The 20,739-nt window shown below is 40.5% G+C and overlaps 1 protein-coding gene across 1 annotated transcript; it reads right to left on the bottom strand.

Annotated features, from left to right (window-relative positions):
- Positions 1-21: 21 nt before the first annotated feature.
- Positions 22-16,478, bottom strand: LOC124871272 (interferon alpha/beta receptor 2-like). The gene is made up of 7 exons (XM_047370455.1): positions 16,039-16,478; positions 12,224-12,347; positions 9,838-10,016; positions 8,669-8,817; positions 6,951-7,107; positions 6,500-6,615; positions 22-3,317 (listed from the first exon to the last, which is right to left on the bottom strand). The coding sequence occupies exons 1-7, from the start codon at positions 16,085-16,087 to the stop codon at positions 2,628-2,630; spliced, it is 1,464 nt and encodes a 487-aa protein (XP_047226411.1). The 5' UTR covers positions 16,088-16,478; the 3' UTR covers positions 22-2,627.
- Between the last annotated feature and the right edge of the window lie 4,261 nt (positions 16,479-20,739).

Genomic DNA, 20,739 nt, shown 5'->3' on the forward strand with positions numbered 1-20,739 from the left:
GGTTCAACAAAATACAAACCGTCCTTTCTTATACAATTTATTTTCATACATCGGTTTCCTGTTATCAGGACAAAATACAAAAACTAGAAAATCTGCCTCAGATGGCGTCACATGCGGCGTCATCAAACCTTCACAGGAAAAAGATTAGTTGAACAAAATGAGGCGATGAATGCTTGAGCGTAACGTCAGGAGAAACAAACGGAGCTTTCTTCGACATATAATGGATCTTAAGCTACTTCATTGGGTTTATTTAGCAACATGTGAAGTGAAGGTAGTTCTGGATGGGACATGGCTGTTCTTTCACCCAGTTTACCCGGCGACACGAGGAGGTTTTGGTAAACCTTAATGGATCCATCTGTAAATGTACTGAATGAGCCAGAATTACAGAGGAGACAGTCAGGAGTTTGTTTCTGCTGAGGACTGAAACATCTGATCCACAATAACTACTAGAGACGCAACCATCAGGGGTTTTCCTGCCCAAAACCAACTTCTGGTTTCATCTGAGGTCTGAGCTCCATTTTTCCACTTAACAGAAATAAATGCAGCAACAAAAACAAAGAATTTTCTTGATTTCTACATCTTATCCTCTGTCCCTAAACCTTACATGATTTTAATTAGGCTCATTAAAATGTACATGTTGTTGGTTGATGCGTTTATAGACCAGAAATGATTCAAGTTCTTGGCTTTGATGCATTTAAAGACGAGCACAAACACAACAGAAAGGACTGGAGTATTCAGAGCACCGGATGGTTTTCAGTTTACCGTCACATGAGGGAAAATGATGCTTCTTGTGCAGCTGTTCATGATTCATTATTTTAAATTCCACCCGGGAACAAAAATCACAGATCTGGCAGCAAAAATATTTCATTTACCAGCAAAAATATTAAACCTTTATAAAACAACCAGAAAATACCGCAATCAGTGAAGCAGGAACAAAACATTTTCATTAACGGCTGAACATCAAGGCTTTGCACAAAATAAAATACCCAGAAAGTACATTAATCTGTCATTACTGGCCTTTTGGCATCAAGTAAATGTAAAAAAAAATAAAAGCATTGAATCTGAAATCAACTTGCTTGGTGCAAACGTGGAGATGAGCGGTTAAAGTGAAACATGAGGCAATAATGAGCTGCTGCAGCAGACTGAGAGGAAACAAGATGGCCGTTCCCATCGGCTGGACCTGAACAGATCAAAACATCCAAGCCGACCAGAGAAAACTCAAGAGCATGAAAGGCAATGAATGAGAAAAGGACAGAGGCAGAAATCTGTGTTCGGGATCAAAGTTCACGTGGAGGAGGAGCAGCAGCTCCCCTCTGACCTGCCTCAAACACCCGACGAGAAGTTGTGGGATCTCGTTCCTTCAGCCATGATCCAGGTCTCCTTTTCTCCTCTTTCACAAGTGGAGCATTGCGGCGAACGCTTTAATGCTCTGCTTGATATTTATAAAAGAAACTTTATTAGAATCTGCTTTGGGATTATTTCAATTGCTACGGACACGGAAACGAACAGGAAAAAATAAGAGGCAAGAAAGAGAGATATTGAAATTAGGATTAAAGACGTGATAAAAGACAGCTGTGACATTAAATGGGCTGGTCCCACCAAGAACAGCCAGTTGTAGACAGATTATTTTTCGGCAAACTGCTTCAAACAAGAAACCTCTGAATTCAAGTCCAAGTTCAATAAAAGTCCAAAGCTACTCATTCTGTGGAGGTTAAACTGCTTCATTTATCGTTTTATGCATCCAGATATTTGAGTGCAGCAAAACTATATTTGTTGCTTAGTTTGGTGCATTTAATGTTTAATGGCTCAGTTTATAATACCTTAGTAAACCCAGTAACTGATCAAATGTAAACCACTGCTAATATAACACATCCATATATAAATATATGTGTGTATTTATTAATATAGTGATATCTAGTCCATCTTTAATGAATTATTTTGAAAATCCGGTTGTTGTGCTGGTTCTGTTTCCTGGTGGTGCGGTTTGATTCATGCATATTGTAGCTTTGAAACTGCGACCCAGTTTCAAAGCTACAGCAGCGCCTGCAGGTTTTACCTGAGCAGACGCCCCAGCTAACCAGCTGTTAGATAAAACAGCCAGAAAACTACAGCAAACCAGCAGACAGGAGACCTCGCCTAGATAAGAGAAACCAGGACACCCTCCTGGATCGGACCTGTGGGGAACCACCAAACAGACGGAGACATACTGAGATGGGTGCAAGGCTTGGTTCATCATATTTAAGTAAACGTGAACCCAAACAGGAGGTTCTTATCCTTCAGATGACAGAGTGTTCATGTTCTAGGCAGAGGTTCTGGTTGTCCTCTGTTTGTGATTGTGGGCTGCAGTCTGAGGGCAGAACCTGAACAGACTCCAGCCATGGAGATCCCGTTGGTTGGAGGTCTAGAAAGCAGTTTAACTGCTACCAGAGAGAAGGTTTTCACAGGAAACTGTGCGGTCATGTACCGAAATGTCTGCAGGGGTCTATGGACCCACTGGAAAGAAACAATCGGTGAATAAAAATGAGTTTCTGAGCTGTGTTGAAACCAGAACTGAGTCAATATAACTGAAAACGGTCCTGTTTGTGTGGCGTGACGGGCCTCGCTGCTCCAGGCAGCTTCAGCCTGGTCTAAGCATGATCAAAGCGCATCAAACGTTCAGAAACATCTGCAGAAGGTCTGTTCATGTATTTATAGTCTTCGTATGATTGTAGTTCATCATCAGACGTCCAGGATGACGCTACAGCAGCAGGTTGTGAAGGCAGAACCAGAGGAAGATCAGGAGCACTGAGCTCCTCTAGAACATCTGGAAAGTCTTCCTCCTCATTCTGCTTCTCCGGCCAGCCGAATGTTAAAGTCAGGAGGTTCACGCCCTGTTCAACCATCTCACCCTCGTTCTTCTCCTCCTCGTTCTCCTCCTCCTCAGTTCTCACACTTATTAAGTTGTCAGATCTCAGAGGGTTCTGCTCAGCTCCAGCCTGGGTTTCTGCAGCAGCTGGAGCTTCAGGCTGCAGCACTGAGCTGTCTGGTGTCTGGTTGGAGCAGGAACTGGAGCTGGGTGGAGGTTTACTTTTGGAAGACAAAGATGATGAAGATGAGGACGAGGAGAGAAGGTTGGTGCCTGGCCGCACAGTGTAATTTGCTCCTGAGGAGTTCCTACTAGAGGTCTCTGTACCACTCTCCTCATCACGCTCCTCCGTAAACAAGTGGCTTGAGCTATTCCTGCCAACAGGTGGCGCCACCAACCTGATGTTTAGCAGAGAGGACAGGGAGGCTCTGCAGGAGGAAACTCTGACTTCTTCTAAATGACTGATGGAGGTCTGGTGGAGAAAGAAAGAAAACTGAGTTCATTTGAGGTCAACAGGCATTTTCAGTTAAAATATTTCACTGAGTGCATCAGGAACAAAAAATTATCTACAGGATGTTTCCATTTGCTAAGGAAAACTAATGCTGGCAGAATAAGATGTTTCATCACACCATCTGCAAGTTCAGATCCCTCCCCATGAAGCCACCCTCCCTGCTTCATCAGTCCATCCTGCTCTGTTGTGCTACTTGCTGTTTCGCGTTGCTTCCTCTCAACAATAAAAACTAAATATTAAAGGCTCAGGCATGTTCCAAAATAACAAGTCTTCCTATCTCCAGTCTGCCTTCCCCTGCTGATCAGTCATCATCCGCTACATTCATATTTCACAGTCCGCCCCTCTGGTCGTAGACACCAGCAGACATCCTATAAAACATCTTCCTCCCCTCTGACATCACAGCTCAGTGATGCTGAATAGAAATAGAAAAGAAAGTGAAAATCACTGAAATTCTAATAAAAATCATCTTGGTATTTTTCCCTTCATGAAATAAATATAATGACAAAAACCCTCTTGTTAAATTTACGGTAAATGACAAAATTATAAAATCAGGAATTTTGTCAAAGGTTTTTAAAACCAAAAATATTTCCATTTGAACCTGTAAGATGCGGCCAGAATGAATTAGAAATCTGAAGAAGAAGCTGATGCAGAATATAAATCAGCTGGAATATTGAATTTTAAGAAGAAATCTGCTGAAATTTAAGCAGAACGAACAGCTTACAGAAACTATTCTGTGCAGCTAAATGCATGACAGCATTAGCATATTACAAAATAAAATGCAGATTTGGATCATTGTCCAGTAGAGTTAGTTAAGCCCTAAATAGGGAGGTCTCCCAGCTTTAAAGACTGGGAGCTCTGGAGTTAAGAGAAGGGTTGGATTGTTGTGATGCCGTTAAAGATTTTTCTCTGATTTCTGTTAGGGGTATGAATAATTATGGGCTTAGCTGTATAATTGTTCAGCTTAGTCTCTAGTTCACACCAGCAGGCAGACTGTTCAGCTATCTTCAGCCAATGAATGCATATTCAGCTGGAAAGCTACGAGCAGCACGTCTGTAAAGCAGCGGAGCGCAGGCTGGCTACTAGAGCAGACAGACTCATTATTTAACCAGATTAAAGCAGCTTTAACATATTTAGAGGGTGTTTATTCTATATTTATTCTCAACTGTTTCAACATCTCACTGTATCAAAATAAAAAAACAAAACTAAAAACATTATCATACATGTAATAGTCATTATTTTAGCAGCAGAAGGCATAATTGTTGCTTTTCTATGTTAAATAAAAGCATTTAGCATTAAAGGCATGTTAATTTGTATTTATAAATTATGTGTTGATGTTTTAAAATATCTTTTTTTTTTAATACTAGGAGAGTTTTACACCAGCCTATACCAGAGTAACGGCCATCTATTTTAACCTGAGGTATGTGAGCGGCATGACTGTTTCCAAAGGGGAAAATAATACATGCAAACCTAGCATGAAGCTTTCAGCGGAAACTGCAAGGTCTCTGCAAATAGACGTTTTTTTGTGTCAGTGTTGCAGACCACAGATAAACCACAACCAATGCCAACTTCAGTTTCCAATCTGAGAGAGCCGACAAGCTCGCTAAAGCTTCTTTCCTGTTATTCTCGCTCATGTTCAGTATTTTATACAATTTGAAATTCATGAAGGAAGGCAGTAAAATAAGCTGAATGTAGCGGCAGGCTTTTCCCTGGTGACTCCGTATTACGAGACAAGGAAAAGGAAGTCCAACAGCTACATCATCCAGTCATTCCAGAGTTAAATGAAATATTTTTCACAGCTCACATAAATGTGGACTGCAATGAAAGTAAACCCTACTCTATTATCTCAACACCTCAACCACCTTCCCAGCAGATACACTGATCAACTGATAATGATTTGAGTTCGCACCTCGATGAAAGCAGGAGCTGACAGACGAGTGCTAACACAATGCCAGGGTGGAAAGACACTAGCGATGTCTTCTAGAGAGGCAGCTGTGGCAGCTCATCAGTCTGGGAAAGATTAGAAGTACAACAACCATCTAATGGGGGAGCCGTAACTACCTGAAACCTGTTGCTGTTTGAGCTTTCTGTAAGAACAGAGTCATGTTTGCTTTCCTCGAGGTTAGCTTCCTGTCAGAAACCACGGCTCTGTTTTTATTTTTTCACAGAAACATGAAGCGGTTTTCTGAGAAACCTTCTGATGTACCAACTTTGTTTTCTTAATCCAAACAAAGGCTTAATTTTCACTGGGAAAATTATTTTTTCCAGAAGCTAAAACATTTCACAACAGTTTTCATCTGAAGAATATCCAAGAACAGCTTGAAAAATTAGAACATCGTGAAGAAGAAACTCTTTTGTCACTCATTTCAGAAAGTGAAACTTGTATTGTGTAAATTGATTACACATACAGGGAAAATTTCAAGCCTTTATTTCCTGTAGTTGAGTAGATTGTGATTTGGTACCTTTGGCATTGGGATCAGATACCAAGTCCTGCTGGAAACTGAATTCAGGATCTCCATAAAACTCGACAGCAGAAGGAAGCAGGACATGCTCTAAAATGTTCTGCTAGATGGCTGCTTTGATTGTGGACTTCAGGAAACACAGTGGACCAGACACCAGCAGATGACATGGCTCCCCAAATCATTACCGACTGTGGAAACTTTACATCGGACTTTAAGCAACGTGGTTCTGTGGTTCTCCAGCCTTCCTCCAGACTCTGGGACCTTGATGTCTAAATAAAATACAAGCTTTAGGTTCATCTTCAGAGAGGACTTTGAACCACTGACTAATGGCCCAGTTGTTGCTCCTCTAATTTTCTGAAACACTGAATTTTAGGTTTTTATTATCTGCAAGCCATAATCATCACAATTACAAGAAATTAAGGCTTGAAATATTTCAGTATGTGTAATGAATTTTTATGATGTAGGAGTTTCTCTTCCTGAAATGAGAGACAAAAAGCATTGACCTTTTTCTCCATTTTCTAATGGTTTTAGCTGTAATCTTGTTACAATCTTCAGCACATTTCCAGATCCTAATCCTGTTTTCCATGCAGATCCTAAATGACGGCCGGCTCACTGCAAACGTATTTCCTGATTATGAGCGAGCTGCTGCCATCTCATACGTCTGTCTGCGAGCGTTTCACTCACCAGGACCGATGGCATCGGCATCCCTTTCAGGCAGATGAAGCCGGTCCAGAACAGCAGAGCGAAGACACCAATAACAGCCAGCGCCATTAAACACACCACTGCAGAGACTACCGGGTCTGCAAGGAGGACACATTATTTTACCTGGTGAACACCTTCATCATGGTGGATACAGCCTGGAGCTTTTTCCTGTCGAATTCAGGATAATGGTTGAAATATTCTGAATTCCTTTTGACATAAATAAGGCTTTTATTAAAGGCTTAAATAAAGAGTGGAGCTTAATAACTGATTAGTTGAAAGTTTCAGGTCAAATTGACAGAAATAATTTAAAATGGCTCCTCGGGTATATCAGCAGGTTAAGAAACACAACAAATGAATTTTGCACAATTTATCCAATAAACTGGTGAACTGTATGAAAACAGAGGCGTGGGAGAGAAAGAAGCACAAGAACCACCTGAAGAAAAGATTCCCGGGGTGGAATGGCAAACAGGTTGGCTGAAGTCGGAGGTCAAATTAGGCACGCTGTCTGCGAACCGGATCAAGAAGCAGTACTCTCTGCTCGGAGCCAGATCCGTTATGTTCTGGGTTTTTAGGGATGGGTTGGTCAGGTCCTGCAGACAACAGGAGGATGAGATGCATTAGACTCTGAAAAGTCTGGATGCTGTCAGATACAGAGGAACTAGAACATGCAGCATGTGAAGGTAACTGAATCACTCAGAACCTTTAAAGTTTTCTGTTATTGTTGCTCCAAACAGGATTACCAACAAGATTCCAGTTCGACTCACTGACTGATACCGGTCCATTGTTTTGAATAAAGGTGGCGAGTCACGTTCTGGGGCGACTCTGCTGACACGAGTCAGATAAAGGGATAGTTTAGGTCATGATGCAGAGCTTTGTTCTGTGGATACATCTCAGGAAATCCTTTTTTCAGACGAACAGACACATTTACATTTCTGTCTTAATGAAACCTTTTATTGGACACAAGGCTATTTGTTTAAATGGTTCTGGATGTCTTGAAATGAGGATCTGATAAAAAAAAAAGCTTGTACCTGTAGAGGATTAACCCGCTTGGTTTCTACATTTGGTATAAATCCAGGTGAGCTGGACCTGGAGGATGAATTTAATGGCTGATCCCAAAGAGGCCAGCATCAAGATTTTTTTTTTGCACTAGCTGAAAATAACACCAAGCCTACAGTGAAGCATAGCGGTGGCTCCGTCATGCTCTGACGCTACCTGCTCCCTCTGGCACAGAAACCCTGTTAGAAAATCTCAGGCAGTCATGGAGAAAACTGAAGCTTTGGCTTCATTGGACCTACAAACAGAACAGTGATACCGAGCATACCCGAGAGTCCAGTAAAGCCTGGTTTTAGGAGCCCTGGAAGATACTAGAGTGGCCGTCATTTCCACCTGACCTGAACTCTATAGAAACTCTGCTGCTGTCTGCTATGAATCATGTTGGCAGCAGGTCAAAGGTCTACTCTGCAGAGTAGAGTGGCTCAATAAGTAGATGTGTTTTTGCAAACAGCTGCTAGTTTCAGTTTTTTTTCAGTGAACCTAGTTTGCAGTGAGGGTCTGAATAATTTTAGATGCTAACTTGGAGTCTCCTCTCCAACAGACAGTCTGTTCTTCTGTCTCTGTGGGAATTATTTTCTTTTTAAAATTGGGGGAAAACATTTGTATTTGAACCTTGAACTTGCAAACAATCCCTCATCTGTCTCCTTAGATTCTGTGCATTAATAGTTATTTGCAGCAAGAAAAATAGCTCTTGTTCTGGCTTGCCGAATCAAACCCGTGGTAACCCCATGCTGGTTTTTGCCCAGTGAGATGCCACCTGCAGATACGGAGCCTGACCTCCATTACAGAGCTCCTTATACAGGCTGCTGCAGTGTTTCTTAACCACATCACATGATGATACTGTGGTTTCTGCTCAACGTCCCAATTCAGTACAAACAGCTGCGAAGCAGTGAGTTTTATATAATAAAGCAGAACTGTAAAACGGGTTTAACTTGTGGGTTTTATTCAGACTCATCGTCACTGGAGCGGGAGAGCATCTTCTCACCTGAACCTGTAACAACAAGCTCGCAGGAAGCATCCAGGCTGAAGTGTTTCTTTAAAAGCAGGTTGAAACCTGCTCGTTATATAAAGCGGATCAACCAGAATCCCGTTTGGTACCTTGACTTCTTTGTGACCGCCGCTCCAGATCTGAAGCTGGTAATGTATGCGATTATAGGTCTCCTGAAGGTGTTTGTATGGAACCAGAAAGTCCACGCAGAGGTTGGAGCTGCAGGGCGTGACGTTCAGCCGGGGCAGAGGCAGGTGGGCTGGGAGAGCAGAGACACAATCATATAAAATGGAAACTTCAGCCTGCTGGGAATAAAAAACATCAGAGAAGCACAAACATGCTGAAAAGTTAACCATAAAACTCTCCTGTGGCTACATTTTAAAAGCATGGGAACACATTAAAGGAGTGGAGAGCTTTTTATTTCCCACACAGCAAAACCAAACATCTGAGTTAAAGAGAAAGTGAAGAACAGGTCTGATGACAAACCCAGATCAAAATTTAGATGGACTGCAGAAAGGAGGGAACGAATTCTCCAAATCCTAGGAAACGAGATCAATCTGTTGGAAAAACCCCAGGAAATAATCTTCTTAAAAAAAAAAAAAAAACGTACTTTTATTGAAATAAAAAAAAACTCCTTAAAAAGTCTTGAAAAGTTCTGGACAGATGAGACCGAGTGTGGAGACAGAAAGAGAGCGGTGAAGATCCAAAGCAGAGCATCTCTGTTGAACATGGTGGTTTAAGGGGTTACACTTAAGGCCTTCATGGCGGACAAAGAAACTGGAACATTCACATTCATTGATGCAGAAACTGATGATGGCACAGTGACTTCTGAGAGAAACATCGGATCTGTTCTGGTAAAACAATCCAAACTCACTAGACAGAGTTCCTCTGGCAACAAAACATTCTCCTGAGGAAGCCCCGAAGTTTCTCACAGCTAGAACATAGGAAATCCTGCAAAGGTCCGTCGATTTAAAGCCATCTCAGCCGACCTTTCGCCTCATGAAGAAGAACCTTAAAGAGACACGTTCTCAGAACGAGGAGTAGATGATCCTGAGCTCCTGCTGACGTCTGAAGCACAGACTATAAGCAGTAACTGCATCCAGGACGTCTTTAATATTTTAACATTACTTTGTGCCAAACACGATGAAGCTCTGAAATGAGCGAGCTGTGGAGAAAAAGTGTTGGATTTTCTGCACGGAGGAACGGGAATATCCACAAATCTAGAAAGCTCATTTTAAACGTGTCGGATTTGAAAATAACACACAACACAGAGACTCACCGATAGGTTTGTATTGTTCAAGGACGGCTGCCTGGGATGTCTTTTTCCCTAGGTGAGCTTTCACCTGGATTTTATAGGTCTCCGTTAGGTCTGTAAATACCTCAGTCATGTTGCAGACCAGCGGATTCTGGACCTGCTTGCAGCTGGATACTGGGATCTCCTTGGGTTGACTTGAGGTTCTAAGGAGATCAACCACAAAACAACAGGTGTTAGGTTGAAAAGGTGTATTGAAATAATTCTTGATAATAATCTGCTATCCTGTGTCAATGTTGTCCTAAATCTTTAAAATCTGAATGTTTGCATGACCCATAAGTCATAAAACCACAGAGTCTAGTCTGAATGTCTGTTGATAGATGGTTCACATAAGAGACACTTTTACATCTTTTATGAATGTTTTCTCACTGAAGGTGAATCTCTCTTTTCAGTGATGAACGGCTTCAGGCATCAGATGGTACTGACTGTTTATATTGGCTGTCTAGTGCAATATGAACTACTCATTTCCTGTGTCTGTTTCTGATTGGCTGGTCAGGCCCTCATGGCGGCTCCTTCTCCAGAAGTCTTGCTTCTGGCTAGTTCTACATTTCTTCCCCTCCACCTTTCTGCTTCTTCAGATGCGTTCTTCCCCTGCTCTCTATTTGCTTGCATTCTTTGACTATCAACGTCTTATCTCTCAGCCAAAAAATACAGAAAATTTGGACTATACTACTTTTAATCAGTGACGCTAAAGGATTTTTTTTTCAAAGATTTTTTGTTTTAATCGCTTTTGAGAGAATGACCAGACGATGCTAGGAGCAGCTGCACTTTTGATGGCAGAACAAGCTAATCAGTACAAGATGTCTCCCTTTCCACAGATGTCTGGGACAAACTTCTCCAGAAAATAGCAGTGATGGAAATGGACACTCTTCAGCTTGAAGTTAATTTGGAGGTAAATGCTGGGTATGGAAACGACCCTACCGATGACTGTAAACAGTGATAAGACTAACAGCTAACTAGCAGCACCAGGAAACAAAATGCTGATGTAAATGAGATTAAATCAACAAAAAGTCCATCTTGAAACTCTCTCGTCTCAGAGCCAAAGGATGAATCCCTTCCTTCAGATCTGGGCTAACAGGAAGAACCCTAGATGACTCAGCTTGGCCGCCAATACAGAGAAACGTCTCTTCAACCCCAGCAAAAAGGAGAAACCAACAGCAGATTGTTCTCCTAACTAATGACAGGAGCAAACCAAATGAAAACAGGAATTCTTCTAGAAAACAGGTTTGATCCACTTCTGCAAGACTCTGACCCCCCGAAGGAATCATCTCATCTTTCACCAACGAGAGGAATGAGAACAGATCCTTTAAACATCTCCTAAACATCTTCAGAAAGTTCCAGCCACCAGACCACAAACCCTAATAGTGGGTGATGGAGTCGTAAATGAAATTAAACAGTTTTACAGCAAGAAAAACATGTCTGATCTCTCAGAGAAAAACCTCATCATTCACACTGAAGCTCTTGATGTTGTGAAGCAAAACTTGCAAATCTTGATAGAGGATTTTATTCAGTTGCAGAACAAAGTTTAGGGTCTCAATATGAAGGTGTTTTTCAGTGGACCTCTACCAACAGTTCTGGGTGGAGATGAGAGATTCAGTAGACTGCTGATGCTCAACGAATGGCTTGAGAAAACATCTGTAAACTTTATTGAGAACTTCAATATTTTCATGGACATAAGGCAACTTTTCCTTTGTCTTAATAAATCTGGAGTCCAACTCTTACTTCCAACATTTTCTATTCTGTGAATCAGATGCCAGCGGCGTCAGCAAACAGGAACCAAGATATAGATAAACTTCCTCACTCGTTTACATTGTCCTGAAGATTGTTCAATGGGAAGTGAAATAATTCATCCTTCAGACACAATTTACTCGATTATGGGACTGATTATATAAATTATTACACTTTAAAGTAGCTGTTTAACTACTACACAAATCAACCGTGAGACTCTACAGTTAATTGTTAAGATGAAATGACTGATGAAGTCCTCCCTGCAGACAACTGTGATCTGGTCCCAGTTACAATAGCTTTAACTGATTTATTTCCATCTCCAACTGGCATATCTGAGCAGAAAACAAGCTATAACAACTGTTTACAGAGTTAACGTGCAGCAGAAAGTGAAAATAATTGACTTTTTGATGTTTGGAGGATACTTCTATGGAGTCTGATGGCTGAAGGTTTGTTGAGGAAACATTTTCTCCTCAGGAATCTCCAGCTTTCTCTCTGGGTGTGAGTTTCTGTACAGTGACTCATCTATATTGCTTCTCCCGTAGGAGCTGAAACCACAACAGCCTGCAGCATGTTCCACTCAGACTGTTGGTTTGGATGTGGGAACACATCACCAGGTGAAACCTACCTACTGGTTGTAACGCTGAATGACGTTCCAGCGGGGGTTCCTGCTCCAGGTTCCCATCTCAGGATATAACCCGTATGATCTAAGGTCACTGTGACGTTGGATGGTGCTGGGAGCTCAATCATTGCTGGAACACAAAAGGTCAGAACAAGAAACAGAAGGGGTCCAATCGCATGATGTTATAATGATAAATATATTTTCAATCAATCAGTCACAGGAAACATAAAGGCAGTGCTTCTTCAGCTTCAAGGTTTTACATGACATCATCCACCTTCGTTCAGTTCCAGTAAGTAGCTTCAGCGAATCCAGGATATTTATGGATGTTCTTGTTTAACTAACCCTGAACATGGCGATCTATTTGAGTAGAATTGGTATCAGAAGATGAATTACAATCATCAGGCAGCTAATGAAAAATGCATCTAAAGAGTCTGAGGTTATGGCTTCAGAAGGAGGAGGAATACTGCCTGATGCTTGACCCAGTCTGTTGTGGTGAAGGAAGACCGGAGCTGAAAAGCGAAGCTCTCAATTTACCGTCCATCTAGTTTTCAGTCCTGATCTATGGTCAGCATTTAAGGACAGAAACAACAAGCTTCTAAATATATCCTGGGCAGAAGCTGCTGAAATGAGATTCCTCTGCAGGGAGGTCAGAAAGCCCCCTGGATGCCTCCTTTTGGAGGTTTTCTGAGCACGTTCCACTGTTAGGGAACGCCAGGCCATATTGTGGCTTATTGTTACACCCTTTTTATTGTTCAATAAAAAGGTTCAACAATAAGTCCTTACTTTCTTTGAAGGCCAGTTAACTAGAAAGTCCAGAAACACTAAGTAAACAAAACAAACCCTTCACTCAACATCTACACCAATAAAGAGAACAAGAAGCAGTCAGGTGCTGCCGGCCAAATGCATGAATTATGTTGCATTTAACCAGGATCGATTCTGGTTTTCTCCTGATTTTAACTTCACAAGCTCTTCATTAAATCACATTTTATCCTGGTTTTATCCTAATCTTTGCCTGAATTAATTCTAGTTTGATCCTGATCCTAATCTTGGGTTATTACTCTGGTTTTCTCCTGATTTTAACCTCACCCACTTTATTTTATTAAGGTATTATTTTAGATTCATTGTGGATTTCACCCACTTTATCCATGTTAAACAAATGTTTTTCTGATTCATTTCTTCTGAAATATTGGTTTTATCCTGGATTTAAATGACATTTGTTTCTTGGTATTATTATGGTTTGATTGTGATTTTATCCTGACATTATTTTAGTTTTAGAGCAATGATCTCAGTGACGCAACTGTTGCTGCAAATCAATCTGGGTTATGAGGTCCTTTCTGAAACATTTAAAGTCCATCATTCTACTGAGAGAAAGATTATTCAGTAAAAACCGTTTTAAAGAGCTGTCAATCTTCTCAGGAGCGGACGTCTCGGCAGATCTACCTCAGAATCAGACATACAAGGCTTAGAGAAGCAACAGGAACCCAGGAGCAACATCTCAGACTCCGCAGGCCTCAGCTAGCATGTTAAACGTTAAAGCTCATGACAATAATTTTAAAAAGACTGAATGAGGTTATGTTTGAATGGGTTAAAGGACAAATCCTCTTTTAAAAGAACATGGCTGCTTGACTCGGGTGCAGCTGAATAAACTCCATGACGTCAAGAACGACGTCCTAGTTTGGACAGATGAGACCACAGTGGAGATGTTTGACCATAATCCACAGAGGCATGCTTAGAATAAACCAAACAAAGCATTTCTGCACACAACATATCATAGGTCGCCCTGCAAAACTGTTCACGTCCTTTGGACTCGTTTACATTTTGTCTTGTTACAACCTCACAGATTTTATTCAAATTTAATGTGAAATACCGACACGAAGTCCTTTCAACACGTTTAACAAATGAAACGTGTTCGGTGTGCATTTTATTCAGCCCTCGTGAATCAAGACTGCTTTTCCCGGTTGATACCAGGTCTGTTTAAAGAGAAAGCAGATTCAAATCCAGCAGAAAATGATGGAATTACAGGATTATTCCCCGTATGACCCCTAACCTTTCAACTCAAAACAGCGCGAGAGGATGACGTTTCCCTCAACCTTTGAGAAAGTACATGGAACACTGCAGGTAGGGCGACGATGATGGATCGTAAACAGCTCACCGTTATTTTTATATACTTGCTGAATTTCGCCACTAATAGAATCAAAGTTAATTGATTAGTACAGTCAAAATGTCTCTGACAAACAGGAAGTCAAATTACTGAAAGAGACTTCTGAAGACTGAATGTCCAGATCATCATTAGATGAAAAACGTCCCGTTTAATCAAAATGTTTCTCTCTCTCTCTTTCTTTAAGGATTTAAAAACCTAACCTACCGTTAAAGGAAACGTTTAGAAGAGTTACAAACAAGAAATTCAAAGGGAGGAAAGCCTCTGATGTAAATCAGCCTCAAGCAGAACCCAGGAGGAATGTCTGCTGTTGGGCCAGACGGCTGTTTACTTTCCCGGAACCAAATTGGGCTTCTGCTCCGGGTTTCGTCAGCTCCGGGCCCTGTCTCTATCTAAATCAAGCCAACCTGAGATTAGTTGGCTGTTGGAGGACATGGAGGTCCTGATGGGTCTTCCCTCTGGACTCAGAACCAAACTGTAACTTATTTGGAACAACACTATCTTGCAGGATTTGCTCGGTTCCGGTCTCTTCCACCAGTGCACAAAAGGAAAAACAATGCTTGCTGAAAGACAGCTAAATCCGCACGCTGATCCGGCCCAAAATGAAAACCTTCTGATAGTACTGTGTGTTTCTGTCAGTCCATCATAACTGACCCACTCATCTTCCTGCTGAGATGCTCCTGAGGCTCACTGGCACCACCAGAGGAATCTCAGGTTAGCCTGACCTGCTGCATTAGATCACCGTTTGGAAAAACTGATTCTTCAGAGGAAACTGAATTCCCTAACAGTGATAAGAATGTCTTTCTGGATGGAGGAGGAAGTCTACCTCAAGGTTACCAACGTGCACTAAGGAGCAGAAGAAATCCTTCACCTAAAAAGCCTTCTTTGATGTGATGACAAGCATCTAAATAAACCGATCATCATAACAGTCAAAAACATCGGGTTGGACTTCAACAACTGCGGTAATAAAAAAAAAAAAATCAACTCAGTGTAATATGTTAAGTGTTTACAAGCTGACATGCAGATACAAGCAGATAATCACATTCCAAAGAGTTGTCAAAGTTGACAACATGAGGATAATATGTCTGCAGAAAGCTCTGAGGTCTGGGCGCCTCCAGGACTTCAACAGAAAGGTGACAGATTCCAGCTTTGTGGAACATTACTGCAGCTATGATGAACCTCTGGAACATCTGGATCTATACAGAGATTTAATGACACTAATGGACTCCACCTACTCATTAAGAGACTTCTGAAGGAAAGGGGTTGCTCTACATTTTATTTTGGGGTATCAAAAGGGGGTTTGATTACAAATGTACACTTTTCAATTTATTAGCAGAAAAAAACTAACTATAATTTTCCTTTCGGTTACAATTATGCGTTGCTTTTGGTAGTCCGTTAAGTGAAAACCCCTAAAACGATACTTCCAACTTTCTCTATGAACCAAAGAGACTTGGCCCAGACTGGGTCAATAAGCAATGAGGCAACACTGGAGAGCAGAGTGGGTCAGAACCCCTCCATAATAATGTGCCAGTCTGATAGACATGATTACTATATCACGGAGTAACTTACTGGCTCTGCATTTAAAGAGGATTTATTTACACTGAACCCGATGAAAACGGATTAGGGTTTTACCTGGTGGGAACCAGGTAAACAGTTAACTCACCTGTCAGGACCAGAGGCAGGCAGGTGAGAATCCACAGCAGTTCAGTCATGACTAAAACATCTCAATCCCTTCTTCTCCTGGACTCTGCTGCTTTCATCTTCCTTCTTACATCCGTCTCCCTCTTTTCTCTGCATTAGTCTTTAAAGCTTAGCATAACCACCGACCCCCCACAAGTCCAGTAAACTTCTATTATTCGAAAGGTACCCTAAAACGCCCTCATCCCGTTCCGGAAATGAGTCGCTAGCTTAAACACGGACTAGCACCGTTCGTATCCAGTAAAACTTTAAAATTTAACTCGGAAACTGGCTGTCTGTTTGAAATGGAAGCAGAAACATTCCCAGTCTCGTCCATTAAGCAGGAATCCAGGGGAATCCTCTCACCACGAAGAGAGGTCAACCAGACGCGGTAACAGTTAATGTACTCCTACCACTGATGCGTTCAAAGACATTCGGTTACTTTCAATACTCCCCTTTCGTGTGCTCGAACGTCTTCCGAGCCAGAATAGAGACTCAAGAAACCACTTTATTGTGATTCTACCGTCCCAAGCACACATATACATATATATATATATTTCTCATGAGAATTAAAACAATTCTTTATTCTTTTTCATCGCCTCTTTTAGACCGCATGTTGAATTCTATTCAAATGTCCGTCTGATCATGAACGTAACAAAACATGAAGCGGTTGATGGGAAGTCACGTGACTTACCCAACCTTTTACATGAAGAACTAAACAATTTAACTTTAAATAATTTAATTTACATTCTGAACAAAGTTTAGTTCTGGCTCAGCTCAAAAATGAACAGTAAACAATAAATTAAACGCAACTCATCTGTAAGGCAGAACCATGAGTGTCTTCTATGAGGCAAACTGTTTTTAATTGCTAAAATACTGTCAACAGAAGTGCCAAAATAAAATAAAAATAGATCTATTGGATCTTTTAAACATTATTAAGAAACAACAGCACATTCAAATAACAAACAAGTAAATACAAATAATACTAAAATAAAAATTAAATAAAGGTGTCAGACCTAACAAAGGAAAACAAGACTAAATATAGAATAAAAATAAACTAAGAATAAATAAGGAAACAAATCCAGAGATATATAAATAAATCTGTTAAACTCTTAGAAAATAAACTAACACAAAAAACCTGTGGATGAAATAAAAAATAAAGTGAAACTGTAAAAATATACATAATAAATAAGAAAGAGCTAATTTAAATAAAGTAGAAAACACATTATTCAAAAGTTGTGAATATAAACAAAGAATTGAGAAGAATTAAAGTTCAGATATTAAATAAAAAATAATAGTAAAATAAAATGAAGTAAAAGTAAATAAATTAAAATATCTACAGCTAAGAAAACCAAAGAACCCCCAAAAATGAAAAAAGATAAATAACTCTTAAGTAATAAAATGAAAATATAAAATAAAATACAAACGACAAAGATAAATACAAGTGGAAACATAAATTCTAAATTACTTTTGATCCATCCATCCATCCATCCATCCATCATCTTCGGCTTATCTAAGATCGGATCGCGTTGGCAACAGGACCAGGAGGGAAAACCCAGTCATCCCTCTACCCAGTAAGAATCTCCAGCTCATTCTGGGGGATCCCAAGGTGTCCAAAGGCCACCACAGTGGGGTTCTCAGCAGGCATTATGATTAGATGCTCAAACCAGCTCAACTTGTTCTTTTTGAGGTAAAATAGCAACAACATCCTTCTCCAAGCCCTCCTCAGATGACAGAACACCCCACCTCTTCTGTGAAACCAAGTCCAGTTAACTGACAAAAGAAGCCAATTTCAGCTGCTTGTAAACAGGGTCTTGTTTCACTGGTCATGAGATTACGTTGAGGTAATGTACACAGACCGGTAGATTGAGAGCTTTCTTTTTGGCTCAGCTCTTTCTTCAGTATGACAGACCAGAGTAAGCAAGCACTGATGAACACCCTTAAGAAACCTCTAAATTCCTCCCAAAACCCAATTTTTGCTTCTGGAAGCAGTTGCAGTTCTTTTGTTATCTGGTAACTGTCTGCTGCTTTGGGTATCCCCAGAAACAACGATACCCTGAAGAAGGCTTGCTTCCTCAGCTTTAGAGCTTCTGTCACTGCTGCTGTTCACCATGGGACCAGCTCTTAGAGGTTGCATCTGCAGCGGAAGTCCTGAACACGGCCCATTCAGAATCCATGTCCTTAAACTACCATGGAACAAGAAAGAAACTCACCTGGAGGTGAATATCTCCTAAACATGATCCTGTGTCAGATGTTCCCATTTAACCCCTTCCAGATGTTTGGGTCTGTCCAGCAGCCGTCTGCACCACTGGATCCAACCATCTACCAGCTTGTGATCAGCTGACAGCCCTGTCCGAAACACAACAGCTCAGGGCTGATGATGCGATCACAAAAAAATCAATCCTTGACCTTTGGCCTACTAAGAAATTGGTGGTTGGAATCAGACCTGAGGAGCTACTTTTTCCCAATTACTCCCCTCCAAGTGACCCCATTATGTAAATGTAACCTAGAAAATTACATATAAGTTATTTAGAAAAACATGTACAAATATGTGAAAAATATATTAAATGAACTTTAATGTGTCTTTGTTATGTGATTTACAAAAGCTAACTCATCTGAAAGAATAAAGTATCCATTGATTTATCCTTTACAGACATTTGCTCCATTTCTTCCCACTCCAGCCATTCAACACAAACACTCTGAACCCAGATAATAACAAATTATTATTACATACTTTTAACAATTCAGACAGGATTTCTGGAATAATTTCAGGTCTACACAAAATTACAAAACATCCAAATGTTTTTAATAGCCTGAACATTTGAGTTGTTGGGTTTATGCTTTACTGAACTGCCCCTAATCCATGTCCACTGAGAGCAGAGCACCAGAGCACTTTTCCTTTTGGTTTACTTTCTGGTGAATAAATAATAAAAAAAACCTGATGTTTCATGTTCTGTGAGTCATCTAAAACCAAAGGTTCATCTCTGTTACATAATAAATCCTTCATCTAAAACATCAGGAAAGAGTCTGAAACATTTTCCAGTTGCTTCATGTGAAAAGTTATAAATAAATATAAACAAATTATTAAAAGTAAAATTTTTATTTGACCATTTTTCTTCTTATTGGAAGTAAAAGTTACATTTTCGATTGGCCGAGACCAAGTACTGACTGGAATCTGATAGAGAATCTGTGGAGACAGCAAAATATTAGGGTGATGGGAAGGGGGCCTTCCAACATCTAAGACTTAGAGCTTATTTTAAAACATACATGGTCACAAATACCAGTGGAGACATAAAATAACTTGTCAGCAATTATATCAAACGTTAGATTGCTATATTTCCAGGGAAGGCTGTCCACTGTTTGCTCAGAGGGGATTAAATTATTTTCAACATGATCATTTTATGTTAAAATGTTACTATTCATTCATTGTCCATTACCACTTATGTTTGCTGGGTTCCAGGGAGAGGTGGAGAGTATGAGGGATGATGCCTATCTCCAGCGATCACTGTGTGAGAGGCGGGGTACACCCTGAACAGATTGCTTGTCCATTTCAGGGCAAAATGGAAACAGACAGCACAAATAAAAATGGACATATTTACTACTACGAGCAACTTAAGAGTGCCCAGTTGACCTAACAAACATAGTGGGAGGAGGCTGGAGTACCCAGAGAGGACCCATACGTGCTCCAAAACAGGGGTTCCCAAACATTTCAGCCTGTGACCCCCAAAATAACAGTACCGGAGAATCGCGACCCCTGATTCACTCTTTATTTATTTAAAACAGAAATATAGAGTTTAATAATTGAATGGTATATGAAGTCAGAATTCTGCCATAAAGGCACACGCACAATAAATACTCATATGAGCAGTTTTATTTAATTCACACGCACATAAACTACTTTCCACATGCATTTTAAACATTTTACGCACGCAGGTTTAGTACCATGAGGCCCCAATATAACCCACGCATGAATGCTCACTCCTTCTCTGCACTCTTAGCCCCTCTCACATGTGGACCTTCTTCTTTTTTAGAGTTTATCTGGTAGTGTGCAAACCAACGTAAGGTGCATTAACCGCCATCTATCGAATTGGAGTGTGGACATCAGAGATCCAACTTAAGGGCCTGTTTCACTAGTTTATCAGCCTCTTCATTTCCCTCAATGTCTACATGAGCAGGGATCCAAATGAATTGAACATTCGTATGATTATTATTTAATTGGAACAATATGAATTGCAGTTTTTATCATAAATCAAGTCTACACGATTTACCCGATTTAATGCTTAATAACGTTGCTTGACTGTATGGTGCAATAAAAGCTTTGCTAATGCCTATGAAGTTATTAACAAGTAACTAGTTAATGCTATTAAGATAGCAATAATTTCGACACTGCAAGATGATCTGATGTTCTTATAATCATAACATTATATTCCGGTATATATACTGCAGCCCCTGTCCTGCCACTGTTTGGATCTTTGGACCCATCCGTGTACAACACAAGGCTCTCTTCAAATTGAACATGGTACTGTTGAACTGTACTGAAACTGTGACAAACCTATATTCTGAGCCTTTACATCCCCAACCCACCCAAAACTCCTGATCTTCCTAACAATGCTTCATCACAGCCTTTCAGTTGATGATTTTACTTTTCAGGAAATCTGGTCTTTTACGTAATTCTGTTCCCCTGCGA

Source organism: Girardinichthys multiradiatus, chromosome 7 (genome assembly GCF_021462225.1).
Source record: "Girardinichthys multiradiatus isolate DD_20200921_A chromosome 7, DD_fGirMul_XY1, whole genome shotgun sequence".
Taxonomy (NCBI): domain Eukaryota; kingdom Metazoa; phylum Chordata; class Actinopteri; order Cyprinodontiformes; family Goodeidae; genus Girardinichthys; species Girardinichthys multiradiatus.

Coding starts and splice junctions, on each gene's coding strand:
- LOC124871272 (XM_047370455.1), bottom strand. CDS start 16,087: ATGACTGAACTGCTGTGGATTCTCACCTGCCTGCCTCTGGTCCTGACA. Junction 12,348..16,038: donor CCTGCCTCTGGTCCTGACAG/GTGAGTTAACTG, acceptor TTTGTGTTCCAG/CAATGATTGAGCTCCCAGCA. Junction 10,017..12,223: donor TTCAGCGTTACAACCAGTAG/GTAGGTTTCACC, acceptor TGATCTCCTTAG/AACCTCAAGTCAACCCAAGG.